This window comes from Salvelinus namaycush, chromosome 13, assembly GCF_016432855.1.
Source record: "Salvelinus namaycush isolate Seneca chromosome 13, SaNama_1.0, whole genome shotgun sequence".
NCBI lineage: Eukaryota > Metazoa > Chordata > Actinopteri > Salmoniformes > Salmonidae > Salvelinus > Salvelinus namaycush.
Genome location: NC_052319.1, coordinates 15,780,675 through 15,803,859, shown reverse-complemented (window position 1 = coordinate 15,803,859; position 23,185 = coordinate 15,780,675). Strand labels below are relative to the sequence as shown.

General features: G+C 40.0%; 1 protein-coding gene across 2 annotated transcripts in view; it reads left to right on the top strand.

The window, feature by feature from the left end:
* Positions 1-23,185, top strand: part of LOC120058285 (contactin-associated protein-like 5) — an 81,615-nt gene that overhangs the window by 32,117 nt on the left and 26,313 nt on the right. For both annotated transcript variants that reach the window (XM_039006835.1, XM_039006834.1), the window contains exons 7-9: positions 8,643-8,786; positions 19,353-19,527; positions 22,045-22,151. In XM_039006835.1, the coding sequence (XP_038862763.1) occupies positions 8,643-8,786; positions 19,353-19,527; positions 22,045-22,151 (426 nt within the window). The remainder of the gene's footprint in view (positions 1-8,642; positions 8,787-19,352; positions 19,528-22,044; positions 22,152-23,185) is intronic.

Below are 23,185 nucleotides of genomic sequence, written 5' to 3'. Positions count from 1 at the left end.
GGGAAAGATGAATGGAGCACAGTACAGAGAGATCCTTGATGACAACCTGCTCCACAGCTCTCAGGACCTGAGACTGGGGCGAAGGTTCACCTTCCAACAGGACAATGACCCTAAGCACACAGCCAAGACAACACAGGAGTGGCTTTGGGACAAGTCTCTGAATATCTTTGAGTGGCCCAGTCAGATCCCGGACTTGAACCCGTTTGAACATCTCTGGAGAGACCTGAAAATAGCTGTGTAGCAGCGCTTCCTAACCAACATGACAGAGCTTGAGAGGATCTGCAGAGAAGAATAGGAAAAATGCCCCAAATACAGGTGTGCCAAGTTTGTAGTGTCATACCCAAGAAGACTCAAGGCTGTAATCACTGCCAAAGGTGCTTCAACAAAATACTTAGTAAAGGGTCTGAATAGTTCTGAAATGTAATATTTAATTTTTTTTAAATATAAATTAGTAAAAATGTCTAAACATGTTTTTGCTTCATCATTATGGGAAATTGTGTGTAGGTTGATGAGGAGATAAAAACAATTTTAGAATAAGGCTGTAACCTAACAAAGTGTGGAAAAAGTCAAGAGCTCTGAATACTTCCCAAAGGCACTGTATATCCGAAGGGCGAGCGAGGTTAGGGTAATTAAATATTTTATGGCTAAAGGATGGGTGTATCTGTAGGCTACATTGAGGTTTTTCTATCATTATTTTGTTGTATATCTGGCAATATTGCGTAAGCCTAAGCTTTAGGGCCTAACCGTATGCGTGCCAAATAGCCTACACGCCAATCGCCAAATGCTTTTGGGAACTGGTGAAAAAAGTTAGTCGATCCACTGAGGCAAAAAGGACAATGTCGGAGTTTAATTCAATAAGAATAAAGCTGCGAAATGGAGAGTTTGGGAAGTGGTAAAAGAATATGGTTGCAGTTATGTGTGATGATTGTGTAGCATGCTATACACATTTGACAGTCACAAGACGGGGACTTCGAATATGTCTATGGCACGTCAATGGAACTGTAGCCTACTGTTCAGATGGGTTAAATGGAAACTAAAATCTGGAGACTGACTGTAGGTCTATATCCTCTCCCATAGCCTTAATATGAACTCCTGCAGAATTCATATTTTTTCTTGCAGTAAAATTATATATCAAATGTACAGTTGAAGTCGGAGTTATTAAAACTCGTTTTTCAATCACTCCACAAGTGTCTTGTTAACAAACTGTAGTTTTTGCAAGTTGGTTAGGACATCTACTTTGTGCATGACACAAGTAATTTTTCCCACAATTGTTTACAGACAGATTATTTCACTTATAATTCACTGTATCACAATTCCAGTGGGTTAGAAGTTTACATACACTAAGTTGACTGTGCCTTTAAACAGCTTGGAAAATTCCAGAAAATTATGTCATGGCTTTAGAAGCTTCTGATAGGCTAATTGACATAATTTGAGTCAATTGGAGGTGTTCCTGTGGATGTATTTCAAGGCCTACCTTCAAACTCAGTGCCTCTTTGGTTGACATCATGGGAAAATCAAAAGAAATCAGCCAATACCTCAGAAAAAATGGTAGACCTCCACAAGTCTGGTTCATCCTTAGGAGCAATTTCCAACCCCTGAAGGTACCACATTCATCTGTACAAACAATAGTACGCAAGTATAAACACCATGGAACCATGCAGCCATCATACTGCTCAGGAAGGAGATGCATTCTGTCTCCTAGAGATGAACGTACTTTGGTGTGAAAAGTGTAAGTCAATCCCAGAACAACAGCAAAAGACCTTGTGAAGATGCTGGAGGAAACAGGTACAAAAGTATCTATATCCACAGTAAAACGAGTCCTATATCGACGTAACCTGAAAGGCCGCTCAGCAAGGAAGAAGCCACTGCTCCAAAACCGCCATAAAAAAGACAGACTACAGTTTGCAACTGCACATGGGGACAAAGATTGTACTTTTTGGAGAAATGTCCACTGGTCTGATGAAACAAAAATGGCCATAATGGCCATAATGACCATCGTTATGGTTTTTTGGAGGAAAAAGGGTGAAGCTTGCAAGCCGAAGAACACCATCCCAACCGTGAAGCACGGGGGTGGCAGCATCATGGTGTGGGGGTGCTGCGGGAGGGACTGGTGCACTTTACAAATAGATGGCATCATGAGGCAGGAAAATTATGTGGATGTATTGAAGCAACATCTGAAGACATCTGTCAGGAAGTTAAAGCTTGGTCGCAAATGTCATCCAAATGGACAATGACCCCAAGCATACTTCCAAAGTTGTGGCAAAATGGCTTAAGGACAACAAAGTCAAGGTATTGGTGTGGCCAGCACAAAGCCCTGACCTCAATCCTATAGAAAATGTATGGGCAGAACTGAAAAAGCGTGTGCGAGCAAGGAGGCCTACAAACCTGACTCAGTTACACTAGCTCTGTCAGGAGAAATGGGCCAAAATTCACACAACTTATTCTGGGAAGCTTGTGGAAGGCTACCCGAAATGTTAGACCCCAGTTAGACCCCAATGTTAGACCCAAAAACTAATTGAGTGTATGTAAACTTCTGACCCACTGGGAATGTGATGAAAGAAATACAAGTTGAAATAAATCATTCTCTCTACTATTATTCTGACATTTCACATTCTTAAAACAAAGTGGTGATCCTCACTGACCTAAGACAGGGATTTTTTACTAGGATTAAATGTCAGGAATTGTGAAAAACTGAGTTTCAATGTATTTGGCTGAGGTGTATGCAAATTCCCCACTTCAACTGTACATTTTGACCTGGGAACTGGAGTGAAGAAATATGATTTATTCATTTCACCATCTTGAGAGAATGCAAATGTCCAGTTAAGGACCATCTGTAGAGGTGCTATCTTTATCAGCTTCATAAAAGCTGATAGTATTTCAACCACATAAAATGTGCACCCAAGCCAACCTGAAATCTTATCAGAAACATGGTGTGTAACTTTTTACAGCTTTATAATTTCTTACAACTGGTCAAACTGATATCATTTTGAAATTTTACACAGAATATATTTCAATTTGTTTTGTGTTATTACATTTTCTCCCCTGTCCTTAAACGGCTTTGCTCTGCAAACGAAGCAGAGAAAACTTTACCGATGTCAACTTGATTGAAGCATTTATTCTATCAATTTATGACATTATTCTGGTGAGCAAAGGTTTATTTCAGTATTCTAGGGCAACATATAATGACAGATGAGAAGCTGCATGTATCTAATTATAGACAAGTTGACTATCAAATACCAAATATCAAATACAGGTATCCCCTTGTCAAAATAATTGTTATGTCGTCTCTGACTGTAGCCTACAGCACATTTTCTATATTAGCGGGTTAGGGTCGGATGCGAGCCTCAGATATTTAGCTAGCTCAATCGCAGTCAATGGGCCGTCATAGTTATGTGGGGGCTGTAGGTAATGCTTTTCTTTGAAAGAAAAGCCTTGTTCACTGTGGACCAAGTTTTCACTGTGAATAATTAATTGCACATGGTCATATGTAGGCTTGCGTTCATCGGGAGCGTCTGTTAAAAAAATGTTGTTTCTAGTCTCAACCGTTCTCCCGATGTCACTCAAAAGCACATTAACTCGAGGTTACATTAACTCTAGGCCTTAACCCTAACCCTAGCTTCATGTCCACTCCCAGCTCAACCCTTACCCTATCCTAACCGCAGTGGCGGTCGGTGCCGTTTAAGATCAGGGAGGGCAATATTTTTTTTTATGAGCACAGCCTAATTTCTATTACAGCATATTGGATGACTCTCATTCATATTCCACCCAGCTCAGTGTAACATTGGCTACTACATGATACTTACGTTTTCCCTAAATCCACCATGAAGTTGCTACAACCTAGCCTATGAATGAAAGTTTACAACATAGGTGCACAGGTAAAGAGAAAAATGAGAGTAATCAAAGTGATAGACAGTGATACATTCAATACCGCCTTGCACACTCTCGCCTGCATCTTGCTGATCTAGGGTGTAATCATTAGTCCAACAGTTTGAAACTATAGTTTCTATTGTACAAATTCAGATATGTTTATCCACGTTTTGTTCCTTTTGCTTCCACTTAAAACTTCTTAAGGCTAGGGGGCGATATTTTCACATCCGGATGAAAGGCGTGCCCAAAGTAAACTGCCTGCTACTCAGGCCCAGAAGCTAGGATATGCATATTATTAGTAGATTTGGATAGAAAACACTGAAGTTTCTAAAACTGTTTGAATGATGTCTGTGTATAACAGAACTTATTTGGCAGGCGAAACCCTGAGGACAAACCATCCAGGATAATTTTTTATGAGGTCACTCTCTTTTCAATGTGTTTTCTATGGGGATCTGGATTTATAAGGCACTTGCTTGCAGTTCCTATCGCTTCCACTAGATGTCAACAGTCTTTAGAAATTGGTTGATATTTTTCCTTTGAGAAATGAAGAAGTAGGGCAGTTCAGAACGAGGGTCAAGTGAAGTGTACTGTTTGTTAGAGGCGCGCGACCTGAAAGCACGCTCCACTTTGTTTTCGTCCGGTATTGAACACAGTTTTCCAGTCTTAAATTTTATCGATTATTTACGTAAACAAATACCTAAAGTTGTATTAGGAAAGTTATTTGAAATGTTTGGAACAAGTTTACAGGTAACTAACTAGATATTTTGTAGTCATGTTGCGCGAGTTGGAACCGGTGTTTTTCTGGATCAAACGCGCCAAATAAATTGACATTTTGGATATATAACGACGGAATTTATTGAACAAAAGGACCATTTGTGATGTTTATGGAACATTTTGGAGTGCCAACAAAAGAAGATCTTCAAAGGTAAGGCATGAATTATATCGTTATTTCTGAGTTTTGTGTTGCGCCCGGCGGGTTGAAATATGAATGTCATGTGTTTGTTTGGTGGGGTGCTATCCTCAGATAATCGCATGGTTTGCTTTCGCCGTAAAGCCTTTTTGAAATCTGACATGTTGGCTGGATTAACAACAAGTGTAGCTTTAATTTGGTGTATTACGTGTGATTTCATGAAAGTTTAATATTTATAGTAATTCAATTTGAATTTGGCGCTCTGCCATTTCACTGGATGTTGTCAAATCGATCCCGTTAACGGGATTTGATCCCTAAGAAGTTTTAAGAAACATTTTTCAACAGAATCTGCTAGGGCTGACCCAATTTAGTCGATTGTTTGGTCGATAGGCTGTTGGTCGACCAAGATTCTTTTAGTGAAGCAGTTGCAAATATATAAAAAAATATATACATATGTGTCACGTTCCTGACCTTGTTTTCCTTTTGTATAGCTTTGTTTTGTTGGTCAGGACGTGAGCTGGGTGGGCATTCTCTGTGTTTGTTCCTTGTTTAGTGTCAGGGTTAATTGACCTTGTATGGCTCTCAATCAGAGGCAGGTGTTTTCGTTTTCCTCTGATTGAGAGACATACATAGGGAGGTTGTTTCACATTGTTTGTCGTGGGTGGTTGTCTTCCGTGTCAGTGTATGTTCGCACCACACGGGACTGTTTCGTTGTCGTTAGTATATGTAGTCTGTTCCTGTTCGTGCGTTCTTCATGTTTTATGTAAGTTCTCTCGTTCAGGTCTGTCTACTTCGTTTTGTTGTTTTGTAAAATTATCAAGTGTTCTTCGTGTGTTTAGTTCGTCTTGTTAATAAAGATTATTATGTCATCCTACCTCGCTGCAAATTGGTCTTCCGATCCCTCTCTCCTCTCCTCGTCCGAGGAGGAGGAAGAACTAGAGTTCCGTGACAATATGGCACACGAGACACCTGTTGGATTCAGGCCTGTCTGAGAGGACTATGTTTGTTTGTATGTTTGTTTGGTTACGGTAATTTCTGTTAATACATTCAATATATTATTACAGTCTTACCGTTGTGTTCGTAGGAGTGGACACATTATTTGCGGAGCGCACAACCTAGGCTACACTTGTGAGAAAAAGGTTTTGGTTTATTTCATTCCATTTACAAGTATTAATTGTCTTTTGTTTGGAGTGTTCCTGTCAGTCTTGAGTAAGAACACGCACCTGTTTACACATAGAAGTAGGCCTAGGCTACCTGGCCTGCGCGCAAATGTAGGCTTATAAATGTGCCCATTTGGGGATCTGATACTATTTCAGATTGTCGTAACTCACCATTTTTCTTCGCCTCAAACAGCAAGTAAACAAGTCTGTTTTTACATCCATTGAGAATGAGAATAGTTCCTCAACCTAGCTTATTTGAAAAATCTTTCCAGCTCTCTCCCTTTCAATAACTACTCAGCATGAAAGGGGAAAAAAATGTAATGCTCTGATCCGGTGAAACGTCATAAAAAAGGCCTACCTGATTACTTTTTATCCCTTGGGCAAATAGCCTACAGCTGTGTCTGTCTGTCCGGGAGCTCACTGGCACCTGAAAGTCTGAGGGCCCAGAATATTTTATACAATGTTGCAAGTTTGCTAGCAGGAGCTTTTGGCGGACCAAGTTAATAGCTGATACAATGTTTCAAGTTCCTTGCAGACAGGCCATGCATATCCAATGTGATTTATAGGATATTCATTTTTATCAGGATATCTTCTACCTGCAGGCTGCAATGTTTTTATATGATGGCTTTATGTAGGCTATTTTTTACATATTGGCAATGGCAATAGAAGTTACTTTTATATTTGTATCATTTTCATTTATATATAATTTTGAATAACCACATGACACATGAAATGAAAATGTGAGTATGAAAATCATAACTGGCACGCAGATCAATAGAAATGGTATGATAACTTGCCACTCCAAATGTAAAATGTTGTTTATTACTGGCAACTTCAGGAGCATAAGGCCAGCAGCAGCATGCAGCAGAAGCAGTAGGATCAGGAACAGGTTTTTGTCTTCTGGTGGAATTGATCTCTCTGAATTGATCTCTGGCTCCCTCTAGTAATTTGTGTCTTCATTTTTAAATCGCAGTGCTTAAAGCATTAGACATGCTCAAGTAACATCATATAGTTAATTCTATTCAAACATAGGGTGGGTCTATATATGGAAAAATACACATAATCATTTTTTTGACCAATAGTTTTTGACCAAAAACAGACGACTCCCGGTTGACCAACATTTGTTTTAGTCAGGGACAGCCCTAGAATCGGCGGAATGAATACACCGCTGATCACACGCAAACACAGTTCATAGCAGCCACATACAACAGCATGATCACTTGCTCAATGTATAATTCCTTCTTGCATCTACATGCTCTCCTCCTCTCACCTTTTCCCTTCGCTTGTGGACTTCAGTGTAGTGAAAGAAGGAGGGAGAAAGAGGGAGAGGGTGAAGGAGAGAGGGTGGAAAGAGATAGGAGAGAGAGAGAGAGGGAAGGAGGCAGAGAGAGAGGATGGTTCATGTCTGATGCCTTTCTCTATGCTTCCATGTTGTGATGTTAATCTTCCCCCATTGAGTGGAATGTATTCACTTAGGAATCAACCCTGTGACACTCATCTTTTCCCATTGACTGCAATGTATTGACATAAGCTTCAACCCTGTGACACTAATATTTTCCTATTGACATAAGCGTCATCACTGTCACTAATTGTTCCACATTGTCTGCAATGTTCTGACATACACGTCAACCCTGTGACACTCATCTTTTCCCATTGAATGCAATGTATGTCATAAACATCCACCCTGTGACACTCATCTTTTTGCCATTGAATGCAATGTATTGACATAAACATCAACCTTGTGACACTTGTCTTTTTCCATTGATTGCAATGTATTGAGAAAAATGTCTGTTTTTCAAATCAAGGTTATCTGAATACTTGTTTTGAAATGTATTGAAAAGTAATTGAAATGCCTTAAATAGTATTTGAACCCAGGTCTGTCACACAAAAAGATAAGCATTTGGTTTTGTCCATTTTTTAACAATGGGGAGATGAAATATGCATGGAGGTGGGATTCCATATTATTGGATTTAGTCATTTTTACATGCTTAGCAAGACATAGCAGTCAGACAGAGTTATGTTTGACCCGTCTCCGTGTGCTCATTTGAGACTGATCTCACTCACTGCAACATAATCAAGATGTTATCAGTAACAATCCGAGGTTGTCCTCCATCTGTTGCATGTTGGAGGCTTTTCATAGTCAATGTTTGAACCAGGTGTGCTTTTTTGTTTGTTTCAAACAATTTACTGCCTGAAATCTAGCACATTTAATTACATTCCATTGTAATTCTCCTAGCCTGCAACCCTGCGAGCAGATGGCAAGCACAGAGGGGATTGTAGACAGAGCAGACACACACAGAGCTTGGATGCCCTTCACTGTAAAGGCCTGAGCTTAATTAAATCAAAAACCAAAGATTATACCAGTGAGGTTTACCATTGGTTCCTTCTCAGAATGGAACTACAAACACAACAGATGGGGGTTGTGGGTGATCCTTTGTTCATTTGATAATGTAAGGGAAACTATATGAAATGTGTGTGTGGAGGGAGATCCATAAAGTCAACAGCTGCGAGAGCAACCGAGTGAATGCAGAGGTTTGTTGCAGACAAACAGATTGTATATCTAAATATAAAACTGTCCGTTTTTTTCGTAAATTGTTTTTAGAACAGTGTAGTTGCTATGGTAAAATAACAGTGATGTGCAGAGATTGATAGTGTATTTTAAAGTCTCCAAATCACCCAGAACCTTCACCCTGCTGTCTCCACAGGTCACAGAGTGAATGATGGACTGTGGCACTCCGTGAGTCTCAGCTCCCGAAGTCTCCAGGTCACCATGACTCTGGACAACGAGCCGTCCTCAACCATCGAGCTGGCGGACCACATGGACGCAGGAGACAACCTCTACTTTGGAGGTAAGAGGACAGATAATATGACCAATACTTCGTTAGGTTTGAATATATGTTCTAGTATTTACAGTAGAAAGGCAATGACTTGATTAAACTGGGGACTGTAATACCTAAGAAGCCTCACTCTTTGGCATCGTCACTCAAGTGCCTTAGTGGCTCTTAATTTACATTGGCTTGTAAGCAGAAATGTACTTAATACATCCCTGTACAAACTTTAGCTTCCCAAAACTTGCCATTTACTGTACATCTCAAATCTTCTGATAGCTGGCGTTTTACTAAGCTGCTTTTAAAAGGCTTCAACTTATATAATGGCATGTCTTGGCAGGTTTAACTCTGCTCTCCTTTTTTGGGGCGACTTCTCTCTCTGCCATAACAGAGGTTTAACAACTGTACATGATTGTCACTAAATCACAAATGTTGTATTTTCTGCTTGCATGTCTCCAGTCAGTAAGTCAGTTCAGCACTCTTAGCATACAACATACAGTGCCTTCGGAAAGTATTCAGACCCCTTGACTTTTTCCACATTTTGTTACGTTACAGCCTTATTCTCATCAATCTACACACAATACCCAATAATGACAAAGCAAAAACACGTTTTTAGATTTTTTTTGCTAATTTATTTAAAAAAAAAAAATGAAATGTCACATTTACATAAGTATTCAGACCCTTTACTCAGTACTTTGTTAAAGCACCATTGGCAGCGATTAAAGCATCGAGTCTTCTTGGGAATGACGCTACAAGCTTGGCACACCTGTATTTGGGGAGTTTCTCCCATTCTTCTTTGCAGATCCTCTCAAGCTCTGTGAGGTTGGATGGGGAGCGTTGCTGCACAGCTATTTTCAGGTCTTTCCATAGATATTCAATCGGGTTCAAGTGCAGGTTCGGGCTGGGCAACTCAAGGACATACAGAGACTTGTCCCAAAGCCACTCCTGTGTTATCTTGGCTGTGTGCTTAGGGTCATTGTCCTGTTGGAAGGTGAACAGGTTTTCATCAAGGGTCTCTCTGTAATTTGCTCGGATTATCTTTGCCTCGATCCAGACTAATCTCCCAGTCCCTGTCACTGAAAAACTTCCCCACAGCATGATGCTGCAATCACCATGCTTCTCCGTAGGGATGGGTCCAGGTTTCCTCCAGACGTGAAGCTTGGCATTCAGGCCAAATAGTTTAATCTTGGTTTCATCAGACCAGAGAATTCCTAAGTGGGCTGTCATGTGCCTTTTCCTGAGTAGTGACTTCCGTCTTGCTACTCTACCGTAAAGGTCTGATTGGTGTAATGCTGCAGAGATAGTTGTCCTTCTGGAAGGTTCTCCCATCTCCACAGAGGAACTGTAGAGCTCTGTCAGAGGGACCATCGCATTCTTGGTCACCTCCCTGACCAAGGCCCCTCTCCCCCAATTGCTCAGTTTGGCTGGGTGGACAGCTCTAGGAAGAGTGTTGGTGGTTCCAAACTTCTTCCATGTAAGAATGATGGAGGCCACTGTGTTCTTGGGGACTTTCAATGCTGCAGAAATGTTTTGGTACCCTTCTCCAGATCTGTGCCTCAACACAATCCTGTCTCGTATCTCCATGGACAATTCCTTCGACCTCATGGCTTGGTTTTTGCTCTGACATGCACTGTCAACTGTGGGACCTTATATAGACAGGTGTGTGCCTTTCTAAATCATGTCCAATAAATGTAATTTACACTGAATCTTCCTTTAGAAGTTGCGTCATACTGCAGCACAGCTTGCGGGCTGCCGCAGAATTCTATGGCACGTTATGTGTCAGCCATTGTTGCCATTAATGCTAGTTAGTGCTAGTTTGACCACCAGAGGGCATCTTTGAGAAGCATTTGACTGTTTTCAATATTGGCTGTACGAGAGAATTTAAAACCTTTTTTGTAAGATCATAGTATATGGGATTGATTTTAAGAAATGTAACTTAATTAATTTGATTAATATTATGGTGTTTCTATTCCCCAAAAAACTAAAAACTAAACCCTCAGAGTTTTCGTTAGTAAAATATGGCGCTGTCAATGATGTGCGTACTGGGAGCGGAGTCAGGTGCAGGAGAGCAGAGAGTTGTGAACAGGCGCACACTTTATTTAGGCAGGAGAAACCAACAGACGGACGCCACTGCGTCGAAACCTCCAGCCAATTGGCAAAAGTGGAAACTTGCAAACAGTCACAATAATATGTACAAACAAATAAACATACCTCGTGAAATAAAACACGGAAATAAATGCATACCAGTATAGAGCGTCAAAATAGACACAAAACAATCTCACACAAAGACATGAGGGGGAACAGAGGAATAAATACATGTAGTGTGATTGGGGAATGAAAACCAGGTGTGCAGCGAACAAGACGAAACAAATGGATAAATGAAAAATGGAGCGGCGATGGCTAGAAAGCCGGTGACGTCGACCGCCGAACGCCGCCCGAACAAGGAGAGGAGCCGACTTCGGCGGAAGTCGTGACAGGCTTCCGCAAAGTGAAGAGCAAAATAATCCTAACATTTCCACACCATAATTGTAGGCTAAACAATACCCAAATGGAGATTCAGTGAAAATAAAGTCTCATTGATTTATCAAGACCAGTCCCCATGCTTTTCTCAGAGCAGCGTGAAACTGTGCTGAAATAGTTTACCACACGCGGGTAGGCTATTGCTTCAAATCCTATTATAACAATTTGATGACTTTGAGAGTTTCAGGAAGCAACAATTTGTTGCCTTCATTAGCCTACTTTATTCTTGAAAGAACTCCAGCACAGAGAAGAGAAAGGAGCCTTAGATAATTCAACAATAAAGCGATTGAATTCACAAATGCTTTTGACTCTTTTTAATTTTGGGCATCAACCAAAAACACAGCATCTACCGTGGTTTGAATTCGATTTAAAACATACAACTATTTCAAAATGCATATGTTTATTAGGCTACTGTGCAGTCTGACAAAACCAACAGGACAATGAGAATAGGCAAAAATAACACACCATAATTCCTCTCAAGAGAATTAACATTACAGTTACACCAACTGGTAGGCTAATCACACAATCGTACAAAATGGTAAGAGAACTGGTGAATAAAGTTACCCCTCTACATACGCATTTATTGTGTTTACATCTAACAATAGCAACAGGAATATTATAAAAGTGAAATAAGTATTTGTTCTGACTTACATTTGGTCAAAAACGCACATATCAAATGAAAACAGTCTGATCTCCACAAAAGCCAACCTAACTAAGAAATACATTTTGTTGGTTGCCATGGTGAATAATCCAATAATAATTGGTAGGACACATAAAAGGAAACATCAAAGAGTTTACCGGAATCTCTAAATGACAATACTGGCAAATCAATAAAATGTCCTTGTACAGTAGTAGATCTAATTCAATTTAGAGGATTCTAAATTAATATCTAAGGGGCTTTTCTACAATTATAATGCAGGGTTAATAATAAATTAATATATTTGTAGGGGTTGATGCATTTTTTTGTTGGGGCAAATCTGGTTTTAGAGTACTTAAGCATCAAATACATTGCAAGTTTGCCCATTTTGGCCTTTGGGCTACACTTTACAATAGGACTCAACTCTGACTGACCGCAGCATCTATAGTGCTACAAATATTTTATTTTATTAGATTTTTTTTCAACGGTTTTATTAAGTAGTCTTGCTTGTCTCAGAGCAGTGCGAAACAGTGCTGAAATAGTTGACCACATTCAAGTAGGCTATTGCTTCAAATCCTATTATAACGATTGGATGACTTTGGGTTTCAGTAAGCAACAATTTGTTGCCTTCATTAGCCTACTTTATTCTTAAGTGAACTCCAGCACAGAGAAGAGAAAGGAGTCTTAAATAATTCAACAATAAAGCGATTGAATTCACAAATGCATTTGACTGTTTTTAATATTGGCCATCAACCAAAAACACAGCATCTACCGTGATAGAAATACGTTATTGTATTCTATTTAATTTTTTTACTATTTCAAAATGCATATGTTTATTAAGCTACTGTGCAGTCTGACAAGTAAACATACCCTACATTACATAGTAAACATGGTAATGTGCCTAATTCCTTACATAAGGGAGAGCAGGCCACTTCCAGACTTTCTCTATGACCTGAAGTACTCATTAACTCTGTCTTTAATGCTTTTTCGGGTTGCATCAGTCATGGACAGAAACTTCTGAAAGTCAGTATTAATGATGAACACCCGGAGGTTCACTGGTAAGCCACATTTGCCTTGTTATCCATCCCAGTTGGTATTCTGTGTCAACTCGTGTTATCTCTCTTCGGTTACACATCCTTGGAATAGCAGAACAGCATAACAGTCCGGACGGACCTTGCTGTGCCTGGTGAACAGTTCCTCAAGTTTTGTTGTCAGAAGAGAACTGGAAATGTCAGAGTGAACCGACGACCTGACGAACCCGCCACATATGTTGACTCTGCCTGTCAGAGGTGGAATTCCAGAGCTCACAGGTGTGCCTGGCATGGATTGTGACTCCATTTCATTCCTCGCCCTCTTCAACGCGTCATTCTCCGCCAAAACCTATTATAACAATTGGATGACTTTGGGTGTTCCAGTAAGCAACTATTTGTTGCCTTCATTAGCCTACTTTATTCCAATATTTCTGTCATTAAGTGATATTTATTCCCATAGTATTCGTTATGGATCCATCCAGATGTGGTTAGAAAACAATGCATTTGGTGGACCCGGTAATAGTCTATTGTCCTGCTGATAGCCCATCAAGGGTGCATGGCTTCTTTTGTATTCTTAAAATAACTCCAGCACAGAGAAGAGAAAGGAGCCTTGAATAATTAAACATGTCGGTAAAATACTGTTAGACTTGGGGAATATGGTCACGGACAGTGCTATTCGCCTGTGTTACACCGAACGCGAAATCCCAGGAAAGGGAACAGGTACAGTAGGCTACAATACTGTAAAGTTGGCCTAATAATGATAAAAAGAATGCTTAAATAAATTGACTGCTGGTCTTTACTGTATGTTACACATTTTTACATTGTATTCCATTTCCAACAAGACTATTCAAGCCATCAACTAACTGATGGTTGAAGATGATGAGTGATCGGCAAAGGCAATCTGGAATCTGCTGGCATCACAGCACAACATCAACATCGCTCTAATCACAGTCAGAAGACAGTTGAAGAAACTTGAGTGGACTTATGGAAAGGCTCTGTTACACGTTTTATATACAGTTGAAGTTGGAAGTTTACATTCACTTAGGTTGGAGTCATTAAAACTAGTTTTTCAACCACTTCACAAATGTCTTGTTAACAAACTATAGTTTTGGCAAGTCGGTTAGGACATCTACTTTGTGCATGACACAAGCAATTTATCAAACAGTTGTTTACAGACAGATTATTTCACTTATAATTCACTGTATCACAATTCCAGTGGGCCAGAAGTTAACATACTCTAAGTTGACTGTGCCTTTAAACAGCTTGGAAAATTCCAGAAAATTATGTCATGGCTTTAGAAGCTTCTGATAGGCTAATTGACATCATTTGAGTCAATTGGAGGTGTACCTGTGGATGTATTTCAAGGCCTACCTTCAAACTCAGTGCCTCTTTGCTTGACATCATGGAAGAATCAAAGACAATCAGCCAAGACTTCAGAAAACAAATTGTAGACCTTCACAAGTCTGGTTCATCCTTGGGAGCAATTTCCAAACGCCTGACGGTACCATGTTCATCTGTACAAACAATAGTACGCAAGTATAAACACCATGGGACCACGCAGCCGTGATACCGCTCAGGAAGGAGACGCATTCTGTCTCCTAGAGATGAACGTACTTTGGTGCGAAAAGTGCAAATCAATCCCAGAGCAACAGCAAAAGACCTTGTGAAGATGCTGGAGGAAACAGGTACAAAAGTATCTATATCCACAGTAAAACAAGTCCTATATCGACATAACCTGAGAGTCCGCTCAGCAAGGAAGAAGCCACTGCTCCAAAACTGCCATAAAACGCCAGACTATGGTTTGCAACTGCACATGGGGACAAAGATCGTACTTTTTGGCGAATTGTCCTTTGGTCTGATGAAACAAATATAGAACTATTATGTTATGTTTGAGGAGGAAAAAGGGGGAGGCTTGCAAGCCGAAGAACACCATCCCAACCGTGAAGCACGGGGGTGGCAGCATCATGTTTTGGGGGTGCTTTGCTGCAGGAGGGGCTGGTGCACTTCACAAAATAGATGGCTTCATGAGGAAGGTAAATTATGTGGATATGTTGAAGCAACATCTCAAGACATCAGTCAGGAAGTTAAAGCTTGGTCGCAAATGGGTCTTCCAAATGGACAATGACCCCAAGCATACTTCCAAAGTTGTGGCAAAAAGTCAAGGTATTGGAGTGGCCATCACAAAGCCCTGACCTCAATCCTATAGAAAATGTGTGGGCAGAACTGAAAAAGCGTGTGCGAGCAAGGAGGCCTACAAACCTCTCGCAGTTACACCAGCTCTGTCAGGAGGAATGGGCCAAAATTCACCCAATTTATTGTGGGAAGCTTGTGGAAGGCTACCTGAAACGTTTGACCCAAGTTAAATAATTTAAAGGCAATGCTACCGAATACTAATTGAGTGTATGTGAACTTCTGACCCACTGGGAATGTGATGAAATAAAAGCTGAAATAAATAATTATCTTTACTATTCTGACATTTCACATTCTTAAAATAAAGTGGTGATCCTAACTGACCTAAGGCAGTGTAACGGGTTTCGTCCTCTTCGTCTGAGGAGGAGTAGCAAGGATCGGACCAATATGCAGCGTGGTAAGTGTCCATAATGATAATTTAATAAATCAAACAGAACACTTAACGAAATAACAAAAATAAAAAACAAACAACCCGAAACAGTCCCGTATGGTGAAAACACTAACACAGGATACAACCACCCACAAAACCCAAAGGAAAAACAGGCTACCTAAATATGTCTCCCAATCAGAGACAACGACTGACACCTGCCTCTAATTGAGAACCATACTAAGCCAAACACATAGAAACAGACAACCTAGACATACAACATAGAATGCCCACCCACATCACACCCTGACCAAACAAAACAAAGAAACATACAAAACAAACTATGGTCAGGGTGTGACAGGCAGGGAATTTTTACTAGGATTAAATGTCAGGAATTGTGAAAAACTGAGTTTAAATGTATTTGGCTAACGTGCATGTAATCTTCTGACTTCAACTGTATGTACAGTATATATTTTTAAAAAATCTGAACATTAACCATGTGTGTTCTCTTGTTTTGTACTGTTCTGTAGTTTTGTCACAATAATTTGTCTGACAAACAGAACTTTGCGTGCTGCAGCCCCAGGTATGGATCAAAGCTGGCGAGACATTCAATGACATCATCAAGAGTTATGCAGGACCCTATGTCAGAAAGGTGTTTTTGTGACCACATTGTGTCCTACTAATAGCCCTTGTGAAAAACAATAATTTGTTATTGTTTTCAAAATACCTCCAGGGCCGATAGACAAGTTCCTTACTTTTTCCACCTTCCGCTTCCATTTTTGCAGTAATGCTGCAATTAGTTGGTTGTAATTTTGGGTAGAGCAGACATTTCCGTGTTAGCTGCATGTGTGACATAACTCTACCAGTCCTATTTATGATATAATTTCCAAAGATTTAACCCTTTTTAAACATTTTATTGAAAAATAATGTTTTTTTTTAATCAATTGTTATATTTGAGTTTAACTACAATATTTATTGTATTATTTCATTTTCAAATAACCGAAAGTGACAGCTGTAATCTGAATAAAGGTAAAAAGGCCATTCTTGAACATGGGGTGAGACATTCTTACTAATCTGCTAGAAAACCAGTTTGGATTTAAGTATAACTTTTGTATGACTGACGCCTTTAGTGAGAGGTCTAATGCTTTAATATTTAATAATTTCTGTCCTCCAAATTCATATTCATGATATAAATAGGCCCATGTGCACCTTCATCAGATGAACCGCAACATGTCGGCTAAAGCGGTTTAATTCATGAATGCATTTGAAAGTTTTTAATATTGTGATAATGAAGAGCAAAATAATCCAAACATTTCCAAATAAAAATCGGATTGATTTATCAAGACCAGTCCCCATGTTATGTAATTCAGTGATATTTATTCCCATAGTAAATCGATACGGATCCGTTAATATATTTAAAGTCCCTAAACTCGGCAAGAGTCTATAGTCCTGCTGATAGTTGAAATTAACGTCTGCATTTTGAAATAGTTTATCATTCTTTTTATTAACGAAAGCATAAAGATGTTGATGAAGTAGTACTGTACAGTATATGCTTTATCTGACATTTTGCGGTTGCATGAGGTTTGGAGATAGAAATGTAAAACTTTAGAATACTTAATAGATTTCAAGTTGGGGGGATTTTTTTTCACACCTAGCCAAGCTATCCTTTTGTAAAGGTTGAAGAGTCTGTTGTCCTGCTAATAGCCCATCATGGAAACGTTGTTTGCACCCATAGGTTTTAGGCCTGCAAGTAGATTATAATAATCCATGCCTTCTGGGAATGTTTAAATGTCCAAAAAGTTATGGGTGGAGTTAGAATTTTGGCTGTCAGAAGTATTAAAATCAACCAATTTAAATATGCTTTATTATCCAAATGTTTAAAGTGCAACACGCATCTGATTATTCAATATGAATAGGATTTATTTTGTTTACATTCTTTATTGGAACCACAATGTCACAAATTATTGAACACACACAACATGAGCAGATTAACTTGGTCAAAACCGTCAAAACATGTATTTATTAAAGACTAACAGAATGAAAACACCTCCATTCATTTACGAACAGATATTCAATTTGTGCAACAGTTTAGACTACCGATAGATCAGCGATATTTTTGAGATGATTTTGTTTTCAAATTTCAAATACGCGAAAGTGAGCGGTTGTAACTGAATAAAGGTAAAAAGGCCAATCTTGAACATGGGGTGAGACAATAGGATCTTAAATGGAATCTTTTTTGCTCATATAATTTAAACAGGTTGCTAGGTGTAGTCAAAACCATAAGTAAATATGTGAACTGTGATATGACTAAAGAGTTAATAAGGCTGATTTTTTTCACAAATAGACAGGTATTTTCATCAATGGCACATTGTTTGAAGAGTCCACAAACAGGAGGTGGAGTTCCAGAGCTCACAGGCGTGCCTGGCATAGATTGTGACTCCATCTCGTTCCTTGCCCTCTTCAACTCGTTATTCTCCGCCTGACTCTCCACCAATGCCGCCTGACTCTCCGCCAATGACGTGACTCTCCACCAATACCTCCTGGCCCTGGACCAATGCATCAGCTGATTCATTTTACAATCACAATCAGATTAATTTTACAATCATAATCCTAACATTTCCAAATAAAAATCTGATTGATTTATCAAGACCAGCTCTGTCATTCAGTAATAATAATAATAATAATAATTGTTGGATAACAGATCATCTCTCAGAACTCATTAAGAGGGGGCTTCTATCTTCAATATAATCATTAATTCAGAAGGTCAAACCCAGAGGTGGCCTGCAGTAGGTTATAACTAACGGAAAATTGCGTGTCAATTCATAAACCATGTGCCATGGAATCGGTACATCTAAAATCTCTTCCCAACTATTTTGCAATCTATATGGCACAGCTGTCAATTTTTTGGTTCTGAAATGAAACCGGTATATATTTTTATTTATCACAATTTTCTTTAACCAATTTTGTTCTTTAATGCAGGGCCGACAGACGTGTTCCTTACTTTTTCCCCCTTCCACTTGATAAAGGTTCCAATTGATAACGTTTTTTTATTATCAAATAGTATATTTGAGTTTAACCACAGTATTTGTTGTATTATTTGTTCTGTCTTTTCTGGTGGATTAAACTGAAATTGCAACCAACCTTCTAAGGCTTGTTTAAAAAATAACGATATTTTGGAGATTATTTCGTTTTCAAATAACCGAAAGAGAGCGGTTGTAATCTGAATAAAGGGGAAAAGGCCACACTTGAACATGGGGTGAGACATTCTTACTAATTTGTAAATAAAGCCAGTTTGTTATTTTGAACGATTTATTTATGTTTTTAGAGGGAGAAAAACCAAAAGCCCACCGTGCCTATTTTTCGAAAATCGTCAGTCCACATGTCAAATGAAATTCCCCAATTGTATTTACCCAAGTTCTCTCTTAACTCCAGGACCACCAACAGTTTTTTTGTTGTTGTTGCCTGATGCAGGACTCTAGTGCCAGAGAAGAGAGACTCTCAGACTGAAAACACTTCCATTCATTTACGAAAAGATAGTAAATTTGTGCCACAGTTTAGACTACCAATAGTTCCGCGTTCTAACTCTCCCTTGTGATGACAGAATGCCACCATCTACCACTAACGGTCGCGGCATAAGCTCGTAACTTTTAAAAGAAGGTATTTTTGTTTTATAGGTTATAGGGTATTTTTTGTAGATTTTATTTATTTAATCCGTTTTAAGGCTGTAACGTAACAAAATGTGGGAAAAGTCAAGGGGTCTGAATACTTTGCATTATTACAGTAGAAGCTGGTTTGGCAGATGTTTTGTTACGTAAACATCCTTCTGCTGTGTGTTCCATTAGGCTGTCCCTCCTTGTCCCCAGCTGACCCAGGCTGTGAGAACCCCACATTGGCATTCCAGGGTTGCATGCGTCTCATCTCCATCAACAGCCAGCCCATGGACCTGAACCGGGTGCAACAAGGACGGCTGGGAAAGTACAAGGAGCTGCAGTTTGACACATGTGGCATCCATGACAGGTATCACAATTGCTGTATACAATATTAGAATTTTGAAATGATGTGCCAAGGTGACAACCTTCAACTCAAAGCATATGCACGGGACTTTTGTTTTTTGCTTATGCAACTAACACAAAACTTAACACTTGATTATTGTCAGACCTTGTTTGATATAGTATGTTCTAGCAACTCTGTTTGGATTGTGCAAGCACATAATTGCTGTCTCCTCATTTGATTTTATGGCGCTGGTATAAAACATTGTAGTTTATTTTGGACCTGAAGCTTGTGAAATCCTTTTCTCACAGCTGAAGTGTGAGCAAATGAACATTAACACACGTTCTAAGGCAGGGGACTTTTGAAGTCAGCAGCCTTTACAGGGTCTACAGTAATTACTGAGGAGGGTAGAGTAATTATAGAAACGTGGTAGGTTCCTATGTTGCCCAATGGAAAAAGCAGCTGATTGGGACTCTGCTTTCGACTGTGTCTCTAATTAACTGTGACTGGAGTCAGAATGCCGATTGACTGATTGCCAGACTGAAAGTTTACTGTACAATTTTTACTGGGATGCCATGAAACCCAGGAGCCAGTTAACCTAAGAGACAAGATCCCCTGAGAACTGATGATGAGGAGAGGAGCTTATTTTTCTTTAGTGTTTCCAAAAGTGTCGGGAGCAAAATGTCTCATGTTATGACACCTCACCGAACATATTTTAATTGGGAACCCAACATGAGAAACAGTAAGCAAAAATAATTATGTGGCAAAGCTCAAAAGAGGGAACTTGTTTCTTAGTGTTAAAATCTTGAACATTGTTTTGCTATTTTTATATATAGAACCAGCGCCCAATACATTAGTCAAAGCACAATATGAATAATCAGATGTCTACATGCAGAGCTATACTGTAATTAGACTATACACTATTTCAGGATCTGCAACATGGAGTGTTTTTGGAGAACTGGTGATTTAAACAGCACCCATTTCTGAATTACTTTGTATTTCGTTCCTGTGGTGAGGATTAAGCACTGTGTTTATGCTTGTGGTGTTCCAATAATCAACATAATAAAAAAAGGCTTCCATCTTCAACCTTTTCAATATAATGACAACCTACTTATAATTGCGTAACCTCCACTGTAACGGACAAATCACTGCAATCAAACAAGATTACGACATACCCTGGGAGTTGTTCTTTCTATCGTCTTACCTTTTTAGAAACAGTGTTGATTTATCCTTCCCCCTGCTCAACACTGCCTGTATATTAATAGTATAACATAGCAAAGCTAGGCCTCCCTCTGTCTCTCTCCATCACCAATTCTCCAGCTTTAAAACATGTATGAGCAGCTGTCATCCTCCAGGACCCTGCCAGGCTCAGGGTGGCAGTCCCCTAACAGCCAGCGCAGGTTGACTGGAAGACCGCGGCCTCCGCATGCCACCGTGGAGGTGGGGGCCATGGGTTCCTAGGAATGTTCAATAAAGCCATTAAGGGACATGCCCAACCTAACTCAGCACTTTGGCTTGTGACATACTTTAAAGAAAAGCAATTCATTTCTTTGTCAGCGAGGGAACTAATTACATAACACAAAAAAACTCGGAGAGATTATAGTACCTTTTGTTGAAGAGCTTTCCTTGCCATTCACTCCGACCACTAAAACTTTATTGTCCGGTTTATTGCGGAGGAACAGTTCTGCAAGTTGAGCAGCATAATTTTATGGTCCACGAAAGCCTTTTCTGTGTGCATGAATAAAAATAGCACAGCAATAATTAAACCATCACCTGAACATTATTCGGAGAACAGTTGACTCCTTTTGTAGTGCTAAATAGGTAAATGGGTATTGTAATAGCTGTGTTGTATGTACAACCCCCACTAAACCAGAGCTCCCCTGGGACAGGTTTCACAATTGAAGCGGAATTAACTAATATATGCAAGCTTAAAAGGCAGGTAATTTTAGAAGGTACAGAGGCATGAGGAAGGCACTATTAATCAGTGTCTTTCCATAGCCAGTTTCACTGGTACTTTTTCTGCATATTGTTAACATTTACAGAGACCTCAGACGATTTGCAGAAATGTCATGGTAGAGAGGGAGAGGGGTGAGGAGAGTGGGGTTGGGTTGCTTGCACCTGCCATAGCTATGCATGTTTACAAACAACTGCCGGCACAAACACCTGCTTTACTTGAATTTGAGCCCCACACAAAAATCAACAAGAACAAAATTGTTATGAAAATCTAAACTCAATATTCTGTTTGCTAAATCTATTGTCACTGGAGAGTTTTGTATGCAGATGCTCATCTTTAAACCGCTCCCTGTGAAATTAGACTGTGTCAGGAATAATACATTTTTTAAGTCTTAGTCATTTTGTTGTTAATAAGAAGATGTCACAAATATCAAAACACTGTCATCAAAACCATTATCTCCAGCTAGTTCAGTTCAGTCAGAGAGTAGGAACAACCCCATTGTTTTAGCATTGCTGTCTCCATGACTTTGCCTTTCTAGTACCAGGTTACTTGGATTCCTTCCCACTGTCTGATCTTCCCTGTCTCTCCAGATGTCTGCCCAACTTCTGTGAACATGGAGGGCAGTGTTCCCAGTCCTGGAACACCTTCTACTGTGACTGCTCTGGAACAGGATACACTGGAGCCACATGCCACAACTGTGAGTCCCTGCCTGCTCTCCGGCTGTATGGGACATGACTGGGCTGACCTCTGTACCCATTGTGTTTTATTGTGTAAATAGACTAGATGACCAAAAGTATGTGGACACCTGCTTGTCAAAACATCTAATTCCAAAATCATGGGCATTAATATGGAGTTGGTCCCCCCTTTGCTGCTATAACAGCCTCCATTCCTCTGGGAAGGCTTTCCACTAGATGTTGGAACATTGCTGCGGGGACTTGCTTCTATTCATCCACAAGAGCATTAGTGATGTCGGGCACTGATGTTGGGCGATTAGGCCTGGCTCGCAGTCTGCGTTCCAATTCATCCCAAAGGTGTTCGATGAGTTGAGGTCAGTGCTCTGTGCACTGACCTCAAGCAGGAAAGGGCAGGAAAGGGCCTTCCCCAAACTGTTGCCACAAAGTTGGAAGCACGGAATAATCTAGAATGTCATTGTATGCTGTAGCGTTAAGATTTCCCTTCACTGGAACTAAGGGGCCTATCCCGAACTATGAAAAACAGCCCCAGACCATTAATCCTCCTCCACCAAACTTTAAAATTGGCACTATGCATTGGGGTTGGTAGCGTTCTCCTGGCATCCGCCAAACCTAAATTCGTCCCTCGGACTGCCAGATGGTGAAACATGATTCGTCACTTCAGAGAAAGCGTTTCAATTGCTCCAGAGTCCAATGGCGTGAGCTTTACACAATTCCGGCCGACGCTTGGCATTGCGCATGGGGATCTTAGGCTTGTCTCCCAAAGAACAGTTATTGTGCTGACGTTACTTCCAGAGGAAGCTTTGAACTTGGTAGTGAGTGTTGCAACCGAGGACAGAATATTTTTACCCGCTACGCCCTTCAGCACTCCTTGGTCCCGTTTTGTGAGCTTGTGAGGTCTACCACTTCGTGGTTGAGCCGTTGTTGCTCCTAGACGTTTCCACTTCACAATAACACCACTTACAGTTGACTGGGGCAGCTCTAGCAGGGCAGAACTGACTTGTTGGAAAGCTGGCATCCTAACAAAGTCACTAGGCTC